Source organism: Hippocampus comes, unplaced genomic scaffold (assembly GCF_001891065.2).
Source record: "Hippocampus comes isolate QL1 unplaced genomic scaffold, H_comes_QL1_v1.1 scaffold257, whole genome shotgun sequence".
NCBI classification, from domain to species: domain Eukaryota; kingdom Metazoa; phylum Chordata; class Actinopteri; order Syngnathiformes; family Syngnathidae; genus Hippocampus; species Hippocampus comes.
Genome location: NW_017804972.1, coordinates 478,803 through 496,302, shown reverse-complemented (window position 1 = coordinate 496,302; position 17,500 = coordinate 478,803). Strand labels below are relative to the sequence as shown.

General features: G+C 42.1%; 1 protein-coding gene across 2 annotated transcripts in view; it reads right to left on the bottom strand.

The window, feature by feature from the left end:
- Positions 1-17,500, bottom strand: part of LOC109529128 (junction plakoglobin-like) — a 146,032-nt gene that overhangs the window by 15,012 nt on the left and 113,520 nt on the right. For both annotated transcript variants that reach the window (XM_019892331.1, XM_019892322.1), the window contains 6 exons: positions 15,887-16,105; positions 6,131-6,283; positions 5,890-6,009; positions 5,228-5,378; positions 3,456-3,577; positions 2,244-2,283 (listed from right to left, as the gene is read on the bottom strand). In XM_019892331.1, the coding sequence (XP_019747890.1) occupies positions 2,244-2,283; positions 3,456-3,577; positions 5,228-5,378; positions 5,890-6,009; positions 6,131-6,283; positions 15,887-16,105 (805 nt within the window). The remainder of the gene's footprint in view (positions 1-2,243; positions 2,284-3,455; positions 3,578-5,227; positions 5,379-5,889; positions 6,010-6,130; positions 6,284-15,886; positions 16,106-17,500) is intronic.

Here is a 17,500-nt window from a genome sequence, read left to right as displayed (position 1 = left end):
GGCGCGCATGGAGTCACAGATCAACGGGGATGGTCACATGTGGAAAAAACATTCGGCCTCTTTAGATGCCACTCACTCACTTTTTCCTTGTCCATCCAGCACTTTTGAATGGCCTTCACGATCACTCCGGCTGGAAGCTTTTTTTTAGACAGCGTCTTCCTCTTAAAAATCACAAAAGGTGGCAGTTTCTCTCCATTACCATGGCAACCAAGCACAACTGTAAAAGCCGACTTATCGCGCCATGTTGTGCGTATTGCTACCATGGTGGTCCCCTCCTTTTCTACGGTGCAGTTCACCGGGAGGTTGAAAGTGAGCGGCCCTTCGTCGATGTTGGTTATGTGGTTGGGCTGAATGTGTTTGTCGGCAAACTTTTTACTGCAGTAGGAGCGGAATATGGCCAGCTTTTTCTTGTAATCTGCCGGATGTTGCTACGCCACTGTCGTCCTTGCCCGGATGGATAGATGGCACCGTTTCATAAAATGAAAGTATCAAGCACCATGGATGAGTTGATCTTGAATTCTATCGTGACTGCTCGATTCCCATGGTCCTCGGCATAACTGACAGCTTGCAGTTTAAACTGTGCTGTGTAAGCGTGCCTCTTTGTCGGTGCCATTTTCGGGGGTCCTTAGCCAAACTGATGTTGTTTTGCATAATGCACATACCGGCACTATATACACCTAATGGGGGTGTGCCTTTAGCATCCTCTTTCACGCCCATCCTTCGCCCTTTCACAACTGCATGCTGTCCTCAGTCACATTCGCCTTTCCTCTATATAAGCAGCGTGTCGGCACAACATCAGTCAGTCAAGCGGAGCGCTCATCAAAGTCACACAACATTCACAGATTTTGGAATTTGGTGCATAAATAAGGCATCCCACAGGATTTGGCGCACCATCCATTTTGGAGAAAATTGTAAGTCATCATGTGGACCCGTTGTGGACTGTGATTACTTATGACAATCATAGGAGCAGTCAATCTTCGATGCTTGATGGCTGTGCTTTCACAGCATCATGTTTGTCCTGTTTTTGTTGAGCGGAAAGTCGGTGCTTTTGGCCGGCTGCCGACGGCGATAGAATGACTATGAGGTGCTTGTTGTTTTTCACCTTGACTGCCAGCCTTTTTTTCAAAAACTCAGATTTTGTTCAGCGGAAAATGTCAGTGCTTTTGTACTGTCTTTTGACGATATGGCTTGAGGAGCTGCAACGTGAGGTCATGAAAATGGAGCTGAGTGAGCCCCGGAGGAAATGTGGAGAAAAATGAGAGTTGTTGCTAAAAAAAAAAAGTAAATTACGTGAGAAAGATTAATGGAGAATGGAACCAATATTTCCGTATGTGTGTTACTCGGAAAAAGAAGAATCTTCAGCTATTAAAGAAACAAAAAACTGCAATTGATTGTTTACTTTCAAACTTAGCTTGTAGCAAAAGAAGGACCTCATGTACACTGCTGGTCAACTGAGACTTCAATCTTGCTCCCCTCTCTCAGCTTCACAGCTTCAAAAGGAATGTGCAATGAGAGGCATTACAACTCCACACCTCTTGTATGCAACATGATGTGTGTGCAAAGAATTCAAAGTGCACTATGTTCTTCAGTGAGCCCGCTATTTGTGGGTGTTGGGGACCAGGAACAACAGGGAATCATGAAAATTTGATGCTGATGATAATTGCTCTCAAAACTTTTCTTTTCCACCCAAAAGGTAAGTGGGAATTCGGGTAAAAAACACACAAATAAGCAGGTGATCGTGAAATAAGCAACACAAATGAGCAAAGGGTTCCGTGAATAACGGAGGATAGGTTCGCCCAAAAATGAGCGAATTATTTGTTGTTGAAATTATATACAATTATGCATCAATGTCCTGCAGTACAATCGTAAACAAATGCTGTGATGCATTATAAAAATGCATATATATTTAGATTGTTTATAATGCCACTGTCAGAGTGGTATTAATTTAAAATCTTTTTGCCTGGTTGTCAAAAGTTGTGAGGAATATAAAAATAACTGATCAGTAAAGTATCATCTTCTTTCGTCATCATCTAGGGCACATTGCAACAATACCAAAAGGCTGGTGCTAGACACATTGCTGCCCGAAACATGGTTTTCTCAAATACAGCTTGTCTTGCATCAAAAGGTCAAACTCACTCTACTGCTCTGTAAACCTTTCTGCAATGTTCTAACATTGATGCCTATCAAATTTTCAGTTGAAGCTCTCCAAGAAGACAATCAAAGATGCAAATCGTCAGACTCACCATCAGCCAAGTATGTGGACTCCAAAGGAACTGTGTGGGCCTAGAGACAAACACAACAGTATGTTATTACAAGTTCGACTTGAAACAATTATTGCTGCATCATACCTTTGACAACAGGGATTACCAAATTAAATGTTAGAGGGGGGGGGGGGGCACAATTTTTCATTAGTGCTGTTCGGGGCCACATAGGAACACACACTTCCTAACCAGCTCTGTGACAATAATGTTATTTTATACTGGGACAAAATTCGTGCATATGTGCAAAACACATGCTATTAATCTATTCCATTTTTCATAATAAATTTTTCATAATAAATAAATGTATAAAACAGTCACTATACATCCCAACCCAACAATAATGGATTTGAAGCAAACAACAAAGGCCTGTCTTGCAAAAAAATTACAATTTTTTTTCACCAAAATCAACTCATTCAAAATTTTCAAACTATTGAGGTACTACATTTGTCCTGCATCTCATCCTATAGCCTCCGAAAATTATTCGGCCTACCCATGTGAGGCATAGGGCAGTATAAGACCTTGTGCAAGCGGAACATAGCTATGTCTGTCATATAGATATAAATGGTGATACTACAACTTAAAACTATAGTTGATACATATTCACATTTCAGCACCTGCAAGTTCGCATATTGACCCTTTTCATGCACCCTGTAACCTGATAAGATGATAAGATGTCCACTGTAGTAACCGCTGGGGTTATTTTTCTTTTTTCTTTAAACATTTAGGGGGCAGGAGATTTTTTTCTGGGATTTTTTTTTCTTCATTTAACCCACATTTTTAGTAGAATACGTACAATGCATGTTCATCAGCGTATTCTGAAGAATTTTGTTTGTTTTGAAAATTAATCAAGGAGCCATTCATAGTGTGGTTGTGGGCCACAGTTGCAGGTACCTGTAGGATATTATTATACAGTCTTGATCGATTGTCCCGGTTTGAGGAAAAATCGACAAATTTTACTTAGCTCATTGCTGACATTTAAAGATAAATCTAGAGTTCTGGTGAAATTTTGAGTAAATTCCATTTCATCATTAAAACAGTTTATATTAATACAAAGATTGCTCTGACACACTGACTGAGGACATTTTCAAATGATGCTTCATCGCGACAAAAGTCCAAGGCAATTTAATTCCATAGCTTTAAGAACATATACAGTAAATACTTTTGAAATAATGTTTTCATGACACAAATTCTCACCATTTCCCAGGCAGCAGGGTCATGTTTGAAGAGCGAGTGCGTGAGCTCCACTGACACTCTTTTCCTGTAGTCTGAGCTTTTGTCCTCTGAAATTCGAAATAGCACTGCTGCAGCGTAGGTGGCTGTGGAGAGATATCAAAGTTTAGATTAGCTCGAATGGAAAGTCAAGTTAACCCCGCTGAAGAAGGGTCCTCTGAGAACTGGAAGATTACAAGACTCTTCATTTTTTTTCTCACTAGATTTTGCGGAACTCCAAGAACAGACAGAGTTGCTGCAAATATAAACTGATAGTCTCTTAAAAATCATATGAATGACAATGCCATGCTTTGGTTAGGTAGTAAATGCTAAAGAAAATGTCATTGATGCATCAGAGCGGCAGTTTTATCAACAACACATTTGTCAATAAAAGAACAGCAACATCATTTTTAAGTGATTCTTGCATGGAGGTCAAAAGAGGATGAATTAATTTGCAATTAAATTGTGAATTCTGATGAATTTAGTACATCATGAGCGTGTTTTCATATTATTTAGCTATACACAGTATCTTGAAAAGCTGAGACAAATGTAAATAAGAGACCCTGTCTCGGTAATGCCATGTTGGGGAATCCTAAAGTCAGTAAACATTTATTGTAGACATACTATGGGTAACTGCATCCTATTTTCTTGCTAAAAAGGGTAGTTAACATTTACACACGTCACTGTTTTATCAGACATTCTAGCTCTTGAAATGATTTAAATAAATTTTACGTGGAAGTTGTCACAACATTTCTTTCACCTGATATTCTTCCGATATAATGTTAACTAATGGATTGTGATGATCAATAATGTTGGCAAATAATTGCAATACTTGTGTATTGAATGCTGCCCGGCCACTGCTGCAAAATTCAGTTCATGACATGCAATAACAAGCTACTATGTCTCTCTCTCACACGCACGCACGCACGCACGCACGTACGCACGCACGCACACACACACACACACACACACACACACACACACACACACACACACACACACACGATTTATTAATTTTTGGGGGTTTGTGTTTTTCTGCCTTATCTAGACATAAAGCAATTGCCTCATTCACGAATTCCCACACACATTCTGGACATTGCTTTACATGGTGCCAACCAGCGTATGAAAAGTAATTAACGGAACCATGTCTTGCTCACAAAAAAACAACCTCTGGGCAGCTACAGATTAAAACACTGAGTTTTCAATCACTACTTGCCACAGAAAACTGCACGGTCAATATATGGTGGTAGCTAATTGGTTGCCGCACGATGTAACATCAGGTCAGATTCTTGTTGTATTGCTCTTTGACAACACGGCCGTGACATCACGGGTTGGTAAATATGGGTTTTCAATCTAGGGTTGGGGGTCAAACACAATTTTGAAATCTACGTAAGCATGGAGCAGCCAGTGTGGAGTAAAGATATTTCGACTGACAAATACGTTCAGCCAGCACGATGGTCGACTGGTTAGCATGTCGGCCTCACAGTGCAGAGGGGCAGGGTTCGATTCTGGCTCTGGCCTTCCTGTGTGGAGTTTGCATGTTCTCCTCATGCCTGCGTAGGTTTTCTCCGGGTACTCCGGTTTCCTCTGACATTCCAAAAACAAGCATGGCAGGTTTACGGAACACTCTAAATTGTCCCTCAATGTGATTATGAGCACGGATAGTTGTTCGTCTGCGTGTGCCCTGCGATTGGCTAGCAACCGGTTCAGGCTGAGTGTTTCATGTGAGCTGAAAAAAAAAAAAAAAAAGAGCCTACCAATTCCTTCATTGTTGGAGTGCAGTAATTCCATGAGTGGTGCCGATGCGCCTTCTGCATCAATGAGTTCCGCAGACTGTTTGTCCAGCGCCAACTCACACAAAACTCCTGCAGCTACTCGTTTCACATTCTCCACATATGAGTACAGCAGCTGGACACACAACACACAAATTTGCCACTTTATAGTGATTGTTTCAGTGGCTTCTTGGACAACTACATTTTCCATGTTTCCTTCAGTGTTTCATTTTTTTTCCATTTCCATTTGGAAATGTAGTCAACATGGAAAAATCTTTGATATGGTCTTTGCCTCTCTCCTCATGTGAAACCAAGATGAAATTTGGATTTAACTTTTTGACATACAGTGACTGTTTTAGTAAGTTTCATTCTTGCCGCATTCTAACGCCTTGCTGATATTCCTTCAACACGTCACATCCAGAGCAATCTAAAGAAATTCCACTGCTTTTGTAATCATATTAAACTTAATCCTGATTATATTCCAGGAATCACGAATAAAGTATTACCACCCTCGCATGCAGTGAGGGGAAGATAGGCTGGAAATTGACTTTCTCACTCCGATCTGTATTTTATGAGAAATTGACTTCCTTACTCCTATCTGTATTTTATGAATTTTATTTTGTTCTTAGGACTGAATAAGAGTGTACCTGCACAAACAGCGGTATGGTCTGCATGCTCGCAATCTCTCCTCGGTTAATAGGATCCCTGGCCAAAATGTGAAGTGCTCCTGTGCAGCCCTCCACAATTTCCTCCATACGGACACCATCCTATTAAAATATTCAAAACAAGAGAATGCATCAAAAACAGAAATGAACATGGTTATCTAACATACTATAGTATGCTCTAGCTTGTAGTGTGTATGTGGCTATGTTTGTGGGATCTTCACACCTGATATGTCTGCTGGGAAGACGAGGCATGCCTCTGTGTGTCCTGGTGAGCTTTTAACAGTAGATTTACCAAACGTGGGATTGTCCCCGCATCCCTCAGAGGTGCTTGATTAACTGGGCACAGCGCAAGGTTCCGAATGAGGCCAACAGTAGCCTGGATGAATAAGTCAAATCAGATCAGAAACTAACCAATTTTATCGACACACACACAAAGGTAACACACAAACAGATTAAAAAACAAACTGTCAGTGTAACAGTGTCACTCCAAAGTGCAACAGACACAAGAGATAGAAACCTGTATGTTAAAATTATTCAAATCATGATAATAAAATGCATATTGAATGAGCAAAAACAGATTCCATGCCAGTACATGTAAAAATCTATGGATGTGTGGTGAGAAGGGCGTCACGTTTTTGTCACGTATGTTTCGTCAGTTGTCGGCATTAAGTCGGAATCGTTTCTAGTGAGGGTTGGACAACGCCAAGGCTGCCCTTTGTCGCTGATTCTGTTCATAACCTTTATGGACACAATTTCTAGGCGCAGCCGAGGCGTTAGGGGGTCCGTTTTGGTGGCCTCAGTATTGTATCTCTGCTTTTTGCAGATGATGTGGTACTGTTGGTTCCTTCAAGCAGGGCTCTCCAACTCTCACTGGAGCGTTACGCAGCCGAGTGTGAAGTGGTTGGGATGAAAATCAGCACCTCCAAATCTGAAACAATGGTCCTCAGTCGGAAAAGGGTGGAGAGCCCTCTGCGGGTCGGGGAGGAGATCTTGCCCCAAGTGGAGGAGTTTAAGTATCTTGGGGTCTTGTTCACGAGTGAGGGCAGGAGGGAGCGAGAGATCGACAGGCGGATCGATGCAGTGTCTGCTGTGATGCGGACTTTGTATCGCTCTGTCGTGGTGAAGAAGGAAATGAGCCAAAGGGCGAATCTCTCAATTTACCAGTCGATCTATGTTCCAACCCTCATCTATGGTCACGAGCTATGGGTCGTGACCGAAAGAACGAGATCCCGGATACAAGCCGCCGAAATGAGTTTTCTCCGCAGGGTGTCCGGGCTCTCCCTTAGAGATAAGGTGAGAAGCTCGGTCATCCGGGAGGGGCTCAGAGTCGAGCAGCTTCTCCTCCATGTCGAGAGGAGCCAGATGAGGTGGCTCGGCCATCTGCTTAGGATGCCCCCTGAACGCCTACCCGGTGAGGTGTTCCGGGCATGTCCCACCGGCAGGAGGCCCCGGGGACAACCCAGGACACGCTGGAGAGACTATGTCACCCAGCTGGCCTGGGAACGCCTCGGGATCCCCCGGGAAGAGCTAGAAGAAGTGGCTGGGGAAAAGGAAGTCTGGGCTTCCCTGCTAAAGCTGCTACCCCCGCGACCTGACCCGGGATAAGCGGTAGAAAATGGATGGATCGATGGATGGATGTTCCGTCAGCCATCCACAATTAGCGGCCCACAGGCCAAATCTGGCCCACAAGAGCAAATCATCCGGCCCGCAAGACGAGCCCCCCGTGCCAATTGCCTGACACTTGTCATAACCAGACTTGGAGGATGCAACACATGGATAAATTGTCACAAAAAGCTCAATGGGATGGGCCAACTTACCTCCAGTAGTAGCCGCAATATTGTGAGCAAACCATATAATCACCGCTACCATTTGTGTGATGATCCAGATGATCCCGTTTTTGTGTGTCTCCAGCAGATGGCAGAGGAGGGACTTCCCTCCAGCGTGCACACCTGCTGCTAATGTCACATTAGCCTGGTATTTAAGAACTGCCTTATTGCCAAGTCTCCGTCGGAATATTGACCTTGTTTGCTGCTTATGCTCAAGTGCTGTTTTTTTCGACCTCTTGATCTGGTCATTGTCATTTTTGCTCTCTCATATCTCATTAGTAAGTATGGATATTATTTTGTCTTTGATCTTGCCCCTGTTTTGTTGTCATGTAATTGGGCTCTTGTCATTTTGTTTGTATTTTCCGCGTTACTATTACCTTGCCTTTTTGCAAGTGCTTTTTGTTTTTGCCTTTTTTTTCCTGACTTCTAATGACCAGCGATTTCTGTTTATACTTTGTCTGTGCGCTTTTCCTTTTCTATAAGTATTTTTGTCTATGTTTGTGAGATCCAATCAGCATTCAGTTCATCCACGAATTGTGTCAATTTGGGCCGCAGGAGCTCGCTCGCGTTAGCTTATGTTGACAAGTGACGAGCAAGTTGCTTGTCGCCTGGAAAGGGTAAGCCATTCAAACAAATGACAGACTTACCTCATGCTGGCAGTTAAAAGTGACTGAGGGAATTAATTGGAAAATGGTGACCGAAAATCACTGGAGGAATTATTTTAAATAACATTTTCAAAGAAAAGTGTGAGCTGTCATAGACTACATTTAAATGATGTCAACATTCAGGTTAAAGTCAAAATTCCGATTTCTGAAACATGCGGGACAACCCATTTACATGCATGTTACTCCTGTATGCATATGTACATGGTAATTCCAGTAGCCCAATTGAAACGGCAACGCACAGACAACCCATTCAATATCAATCACTCCACTAATAATATCGTCAGTTTGCCCCTCGCTCCAAAAGGGTGGTTCAGTGCTGTATCTGAATTCCGCCAGGTTTGTGTATTTCTGTTTGTGTATTTCCAGTGGGTTCCGCGTCACATGCCGTGCATACAAGTACGTCCTGTGCTCAAAAAACCAAGATTGCTTGCGCATAGACCAAGTTCCGTTGAAAGAAGGCAGCGTGATCGCGTTCATGTGACAAAATATTTGGGATAGAAAAGGGATAGAGTTCTTATTCGGGTTTTGCACATTTGCATGGGCTTTCAAAACATGAATTTTGCCAATATTTGAGTTTTGAAAGGGCTATTGACTGCATGTAAAAGTAGTCAAAGTCATGCTTCGTGCTGGTGTTTTATTATCGGGGGAGCTAACAGCAGGCTCGCCTGCACATCTGCATCTCAAGTCAGTAAATGTTTTACTTTTCTATATCAAATCCCCACAGTTTTACCAATTAAAACCGTTTTAGCAATCTAAAATCCTAAATTAATCACAGGGAATTGACATCATGCATCATCTTTGTCAAAAGAATTGTCTGTGCTATTTGCGTGTATACTCTGTCACGGTTCTGTTTGTGACCAACAGGTGGCACTGTAGGGCTCCACCTGCAGCAGCACACCTGTTGGTCTTTATGTACTTAGTTGTTTCAAAGGACTCCCGGCACGACCACTCAGTGTCAGGTCATTGTTTGTTTGTTCCTGTCATGTTTGTTCTTGTTATGTTTCTGGTATTGTTAGTTTTGTGCTTCAGTCATGGTTTTGGTTGGCTACTTTGGATTCCTTTTGTTCTTAGGACTTTGTTTGTTTTGGATTTATTTTTCTGTGTTTTTATTAAATACAATTCATCAAGTTCACCGTGCTCCTCCCTCCTGCCTGCTTTTTGGGGCCCACCACCACGACGCACCGTGACATTCTCGAGGTCATAGTTAACATGAAATGCAAAGGTTGTCTTCATTAGCTTAATTTTTTAGCTCATTTTTATTTTTCCTTTTCAGTGCTAATCACATGCAAGGTAATAAAACTTTATTAAGCTAGCAACTCAAATTGCTTCAGATTGCTTCCCTTAAACATTCATAGGACAGAAAATCCACCAAAGAATATTGTTGGGGGTTTTTTTGTTTTGTTTTGTTTTGTTTTGGTTTTTTTTTATTACAGGAAATGTCAGAATGAGATTGACTAGCCAAGGCTCCAGCTCACCCACAACCTATTGAAGATAAGCAGTAGAGAAAATGGATGGTTACGATTGAGATTTGGATACACAAATCAAATTCAGAATACACATTTACAGTCCAACAGATTTCACTCATTGAGGACTGCATTCGGGCCGCGACACTGCGCGATGCTTCCATAGTGGCAATCGGCCACTCACCCTGACACAGTGGGCAAGTCACTAAACAGACTTTCTGGAAAGTGAACCGTGCAAGCCTGTATCGCGTTCTGAGGCTCCCCATACAATATGTTATCTTGTATCACATAATCCATAAAAAGATAGAGTGTCAGTCAAGGATGACGCAGGTTCCGACAGAAAGATTGATGTAGGTGATAATAAACAGCAAAGTGTGAATATATTGAAAGCCTTGCTCCCATTCACTTGGTGAAGTGCACACTCCTCACAAACGTTTGATTTCGTCCACATATAGCCTACATAAGAAATTGTAAATATGGTTAAGTATTGTTGTGAAACAAAATTAGGGCTGCCACTATCAATTATTTTTGGATTATTCTATCAATTATTCCATTGATGAATCAAATAATTGAATGCAATCTTATTTTGCAAAAAGATAAGATAAGATAAAATAATAAAACCTTCATTTGTCTCACAATAGAGAAATTCCCAATTTTCAGCAGCAAAATTATGAATAGGAGAAAGGAGGAACTAAGCAATAATTAGGAGAGACTCAACAACCTTTTTGAGAGGGGTTCATTCACTGGTACAGTCATTGATTTCCAGGGTAAAATATTCCATTCTGATTAAACAAACGATAATCTGTATGCTTTCATGAAGCACTACAGAGACCAGAGAATACTTACTGTTGAAATCAAGATGTTAGGGTGGTTCTGTTTGTGACCAACAGGTGGCACTGTAGGGCTCCTCCTGCAGTGGCACACCTGTTGGTCATTGTTTCATTAGTGTGTGGTTAAAAGGACTCCCTGCCCGAACAGTCAGTGTCGGATCATTGTGTGTGTCTCTCTGTGCACATGTCATGTTTTTTCTGTCTTAGGTTTTTGCTACTTTGATTTTTTTTTGTGGTTTTTCTGGACTTTATTTGAGGGAGTTTTTGAGTTAGTTTCTCCAGTGTTTTCCTGTTTGCATTTTTGTTAAATACATTTTGGTCAATCCACCCCGACTCCTCCCTGCTTTTTGGGGTCCTACTCCACTCATCATTCAAAACGTGACACAAGAGGATTTGGACAATTTTAAGTTGAACAATGGCTCCAAACAATTGGTCACTAATTAAAATAGTTGTTGATTACCGCTAATTAAATAATTGATTAGCTGTCGATTACATTTGGGAGCTCGAAAAACAAAATGTGTACTTCATTGTATTTTTATGCATTGGTGTTGGTGGCTGTGTCTCGCTGGCTTCAAACGTGGAAAAGAATTTTTTGCCTGTGTGTAAATTTCTGTGCATTTTGATTGGCTACAATTTGCAACTCCACCACATGGTGCAACTGTGATTCAAAATCAATTGCTGGGACTCTGCGTTTCGTGAAATCTCCCCCAACCATACCTGACAGTTGAAATGATGCAGTCAGCCCAAGAATTGTTCTCTTGACATTCAACAAACCAGACTCCTTTTCCGCAGTGACAAATGGAGAAATATCGTTTTAATCACTTCAGAGAATACATTTTCCCCCTTTGAAAGTTCAGTATCGTATCAGGTATCATACTTTATACCAGCCATCAGCGTACTAGAAGATGTTGGACTTTCAGGTTTTACACCCAGTGCAAGTTTTCACACAGGGCAAACTTCCACCAATGCCAACCAATTAGCATTAAACGGCATAGAAGGAGAAACCTTCCTCGATAATATCCAAAATCCTACAGACAGCATGCCTTTACGCCCCTCCCCACACAACTTCGATTGATTTAATATTCACTGAGGAATTCAGGAAAAGGTCAACACAAATGAAATTATTTTAATGGATTTCAACAGATTTTTTTTTCCCTACAGCACCACAAACATTTATTGATATTATTCAGTTCAACTCATTATGTGGAGAACAATATTCTCTGTGAAGGTAAAATAATATGGTACTGCTTAAAACTGACTGGACTATTCAGAAAGGATTTCACAAAGTTGGTGTTTGTAAAGGAAGTGCGCTCTGAGAGAATGACATATATATATATATATATATATATATATATATATATTTTTTGGAATGCAGAATACCTAGTTAGACACTTGATCATGATAGAAAGAGTTCTGAATTCACCACTTTTAATTCAATAAATAAAATTGACACTTGTTAAATTGTTTGATTCTATATACCAGTATATTTTGCTGTTGCCAGCTGAGCGGACAATCCCAAAGGCAAAATCTGAAAGATCCACTTCAACTCTGGAAACTTTGGAACTAATTACATCAAGTATAGACTTAAGTTTTGCCTGAACAGAAAACAGATGGTATTTACGGCAGGGAGACATCAAAGACAAGATGTTCCAGGCTCTATGTCAGTTGTAAAGGTAGTTCTACATTTGGGTACTGCAGTTGGCAGTTTTATTAGAACAACTCGCAACTGTCTGCCCTCAACTCTTGCATATGTAACAAGACTGTGATGCACAGTCTCATAGGTAACCTCACTGATGACACGAAAATATGCAGCAGCTTTCTGTCATCGCCAAATGCAACACCGACAACAGCTCAGCACTGCATTACCAGCAAAGTTCGAAGAACCCAGATTGGTCTTTTGAAGGTCAATGAAACACACACACACACACACACACACACACACACACACACACACACACACACACACATTCCTTTGAGGTTAAATATGGGGAAGCTCGCAGAGAATTTCTGAGAAATGTCAAAACTGTTGGACAGTCTGTTTGGGCCGGTAATGGGTTTGGTTCTTCAGAATACCAAACCGTATTTGAGTTGATTAAGTTTCACAGGTTTTATTTGACTTGAATTTGTCTTTGAGATAAACTCAGTCATATGATGCATACACTTCCCCCAATAATTATTGGAACCCCCGGTTAAAATGTGTTCTAGACCTTCTAATTCAATTTTTTTTCCGAAATAATCCATCCATCCGCTCATTTTCTAATCCTCTTATCCTCACAAGTGTCACGGGTGTGCTGGAGCCTATCTCAGCTGTCTTCGGGCGGGAGACGGGGTACATCCTGAACTGGTAGCAGGGCACACAGAGACGAACAACCATCCGCTCTCACACTCCCACCTAGGGACAATTTAGAATGTTCCATCAACCTGCCATGCATGGTTTTCGAATGTGGGAGGAAACCAGAGTACCGAGAGAAAACCCACGCAGGCATGGGGAGACCATGCAAACTCCACACAGGAAGGCCGGTGCCGCAATCGAGCCCTGCACCTCTGCATTGTGAGGCAGTCGACCACCGTGCCGCCCTTCCTTAAAAATATATGACCAAAATATACAAATAAATAAATAAATAAGAAGATAATCCAACCTTTAATCCAAGTGCACTTATTCAGTGGGTAAAAAAAAAAATCCCACATTAAGAAAGGCTTTAACCAGGGGTGACAATAATTACTATATGTGAGACTACAACATGAAAGTATCAGCTGAATGAGTACAATTGACTGAAAAAAACACCATAAAAAACACATCTGAAAACAAGATGTGTCCACTTGTGCATCTGTTAAAGCATTCTTTTCAGTCAAAAAGGAAGTTCACAAGTCAGCAATTCTTCGAATGAGACAAAAGCTTCCAGAAAAAGAAACCTATATTTAAGAGAAAATAATGTCAGCCTTGGCAGGTTTGGGCTAGTTAAATGTAACCCACTCTGTGTATTATGTTGCCCAAGACTCACAAATGAAGCAATGAAGTCATCGAAACTGCTGTCCACATGCAACCAGCATTAAAACATGAAAATCCTTTGGATGGAGTTTTTGGATGAAAAAAAAACCCATCACTCCAAGTAGGGACCAGCTTGATGAATAGAATCAGTCACAGGGCTCTCCACATCCACATTAACTCAAGTATTTTACTGGAGTATAATTTCGACAAGAGGTGAGTTATGTAATTTATATATATATATTTATTATATTGCTTGTGTACTTGACTTGAAATTAAATCAATCAGTCATTATTATACTGTGATTAAAGGTTATACTGTTTACAATTCAATAGTAAGATAAAGATTTACATTTCAGATCAACTCATCAAAAGATTTTGGCCTCGCCAGGAAAGATTGTTGGTCGTACTACAGAATGATTTATTCTTTGCGTTTTTTGAAAAACCCTGAAAAAAAAACTTCCACCCATAAAAGAATGTCTCATTGTGGTTTTGTTTCACCAACATTACAAGATAAAACATAGGTACGATAAGATTATATTCCCAAATTGCTCAGCCCTCATCCTGATTGATGACTAAGTAGTTCTAATTGGGCCGACAGCTTAAAAGCTTGTTGGCTCCCCAGTGACGAGGACCGGTTCAGTAGCTAAATGTTTCGCCACGAGTGCTGTGCCTGAGAGCTTAGTAAAGCCTAGATTTTTCAGTATTTAGTGGCATCATTTTATACCATCCATCCATCCATCCACCCTCTACTGCTTATCCGACCCCGGTGAGGGCAACAGCTTTAGCAAGGAAGCCCAGACTTCCCTCTGCCCAGCCACATTTTTCAGCTCTTCTGGGGGATCAGTGGCTACAACGCTGATCAACCGCCTCAACAATAGAGACGCGGAACAGGGTCCACTCAGACATAATGTTCCGCCTTTTCCCCGGGACATGGCCGAAGCTCCACCAGAACTCTTTCTGACATGGGAGTTTGCCTGACGCTCCCGTCAAACCTCTACATACGTTTGGGTCTGCCAGGTCGGACCGGCAACTTTCCCCACCCTTGGAGCCAACTCACCTTGTGAGTTGGCTCGCCCATCTCTTCACCCAAGAGTCCAAAACATGCAGCCGCAAATGTTTGTATATGATGTTCATTATGGACAATCCATAAGGAGCACAGAATATCATTACCAGAACACCAATGCTGTTTGGTGAGGAGGCACAAACAACAGTCAGTTATCCGTCTCCCTACCCAAAAGCGCAGGTAGGCTACGCTATCGTCCACCGGTGTGAACCCCAATATCCAGGCACTGAGCCAGGGGACAATAAGTATGCCCACACAAGCTCTCCCACACCAGCTCTGTGGGCAAGTCCAGAGTGGAACAGAGTCCAACCCGTCTCGAGAGAACTGGTACCAGAGCCCAGGATGCGTGTGGAGCCAAGGCGGAGCTTCACTGCCTTGCACAGCAGCTCAGGCTCGTTTGCTGCCAGAGAGTTGACATTCCATGTACCTAGAGCTACCCTCTCGAGCTGCGGATTGGACTGCCAAGGTTCGTGTCTTTGGCCCCAGCCCAGCTCACAAAGCCTCCAACCTCTTTAGCCCCTCCCACAAGTGATGAGCCCATGGAAAGAGGTAGCCACGTTGCCACTTCGCGCTAAGCCCATCTGGGCCCCACGGGTGTTGGGGCTCATTTTATACACATTGCGATTTTTTTTAATCATTGAATTATAGCATGGTTTTTAAACAACACTCTTTTCCATGGTGTGTCAACTTCACAAGACATATTTACTTTCACTTTACAGCGACTTTAAGGAACCTCCAGGAATGCTTTCATTGTTTCAGTCAAGTTAAAATAACCAAAATGGTGACGCTGTCATGTCGCCCTCTCAGCATCCCTTCCCATCTCCTCCTCTGAAAATAAAAACACGAATCCCTGATGCACTCAAAGTACATATCTCTCCAGGGACACAGCATGTCAGTAAGTGCTGTCAAAGTATGATGGGAAATGTGTGTTATGATTTTTTTTTTTTTTAATCTCTGGCCACTTCTCAAGCTCAATAGCTATTTGTATGCATGTCATTACATCTGAAAGGATATGCCTCAGTGCAAATGTCACCTTGCAGAGTATCACTTTACTTTTACATTTGACAGCAAAGCTGTACCGTATTTCCATTTCCTTTCGTTTCCTATCTACAAAAAGCCAGTAGTGCAGTGGTCGTTTTCTAACCTTTATAACAGGCCAGTAGTGTGGTTGTCCCAGCAGCTTGACCACAGCAGGGACACCATAATGCAGCCGCACAGCATTCTGGGCCAGCTCAGCATCGTGGTGGCGCGACGTGAGGTGACGCAAGGCACAAACCGCCGGCTCTGCAACATCTTCTTTTTCACCAGCACGCAGTACAGCATGGATCAGTGCCTCCACACCGCCAAACTGAGTGACTCGAGTCTGAAGTGAAGCAAATTTTAAAAAATGAATGAAAATGTTTAACAGTTAAGGGATCACGACAGCAATACATACAACCAATCAAGATGAGGAATTGCTTTTATAAAACGATTACCTCGGGAGTTTTGAGCGTAATGTGTGTGAAGATATCAACAACAATTAAAGACCCTTAAAGGGAATTTGGAGATATGAAACATGTGAGAAGATAATTGCTGAAAACATGCACAAAGACTGAGAACTATATTATACTTAAACAGAGATAAATTGTCGAAGTGTTTTTCACCGTTTCAGTTTTCCTAATTTTTGAGCGTGGCTAAATTGGTGCCGGGTGACACTTTGTCCCCTCTCCTCAACTACAAAAGCACTTGAATGCCCTCGCATGCATCAGCTTTGTCCTATCCGGCGCAATTGCAAGTTATAATTACTTGGTCCTTTTCCACCACTACAGTGTTCAGTTAACTACTGGAGCTAGTAATGCTTGTACCCCAAAATGCATGTTATGGATGCCACAATTTAGAACAGCCTCATCACATTATTTCGATTTCCAATGTATTCAAGCTACCGTAATATGTCTGAATGAAAAGCATTAGGTACATGCGCAAATGTCTGTCTTGTAGTGTCAGCCGCAGGCTGAAGTGCATGTACTACCTTTTTAATAAACACTTGACTCTGTTGTGTATCTGTTTGGTGGACCCACACACCGACATAACACCCCCCATTGAGGTGACGCCACGGTATGCGCTGCCTGTCCTTTGGCCGAAAGGGGCTTCACTTGACTTGCAACCCAGCCGATACATAGCGCCTATCATCAAGGCATGGAAAACCCCGCGACGACCCAGTGAGATATATTCAAGCCGTCAGCTTTTAGGGACCATTTTCACAGTTAAAAAAATATAGTAATGAGTAGGCATAAAGCTGTGTGGTATTTCATTGATATTTACTGTCATTTCCAGGGACCAGAACAAAAAAGTACTCTCACACTAGGGTGGTCCACATTTTCATGGCAAAAAAAAAAGTTTGTCGGATTCGTCGGGCCGGGTCGGAATTCTTGTCGATACTATGGTACAAGGTTCTGTGCAAAATTTCATTCCGATCTGATGATATTTTCCTGTCCCGCAAAGCGGCCAAAGTTTCCACCATAACAACTGGTCTCAATAGGGTGAACATGTGTATTTTAACCGTGCCCTGTTTGCCATGCGTGACACTGGCTGGGCTGAATGTTGCCCGAACAATCACCTCCTGACTAACTAACCATTCCATCGCTGCTCTCAGCAGCCGGAGACAAACTCAAACGCACGCCTAACACACAACGGTCACCTACTGGCGAGCTAATATCTTTCAATTGAAGTCGAGAATCGCCGGAATTCTTACTGGACGCTGAGCTGAGGACGCTTTTCG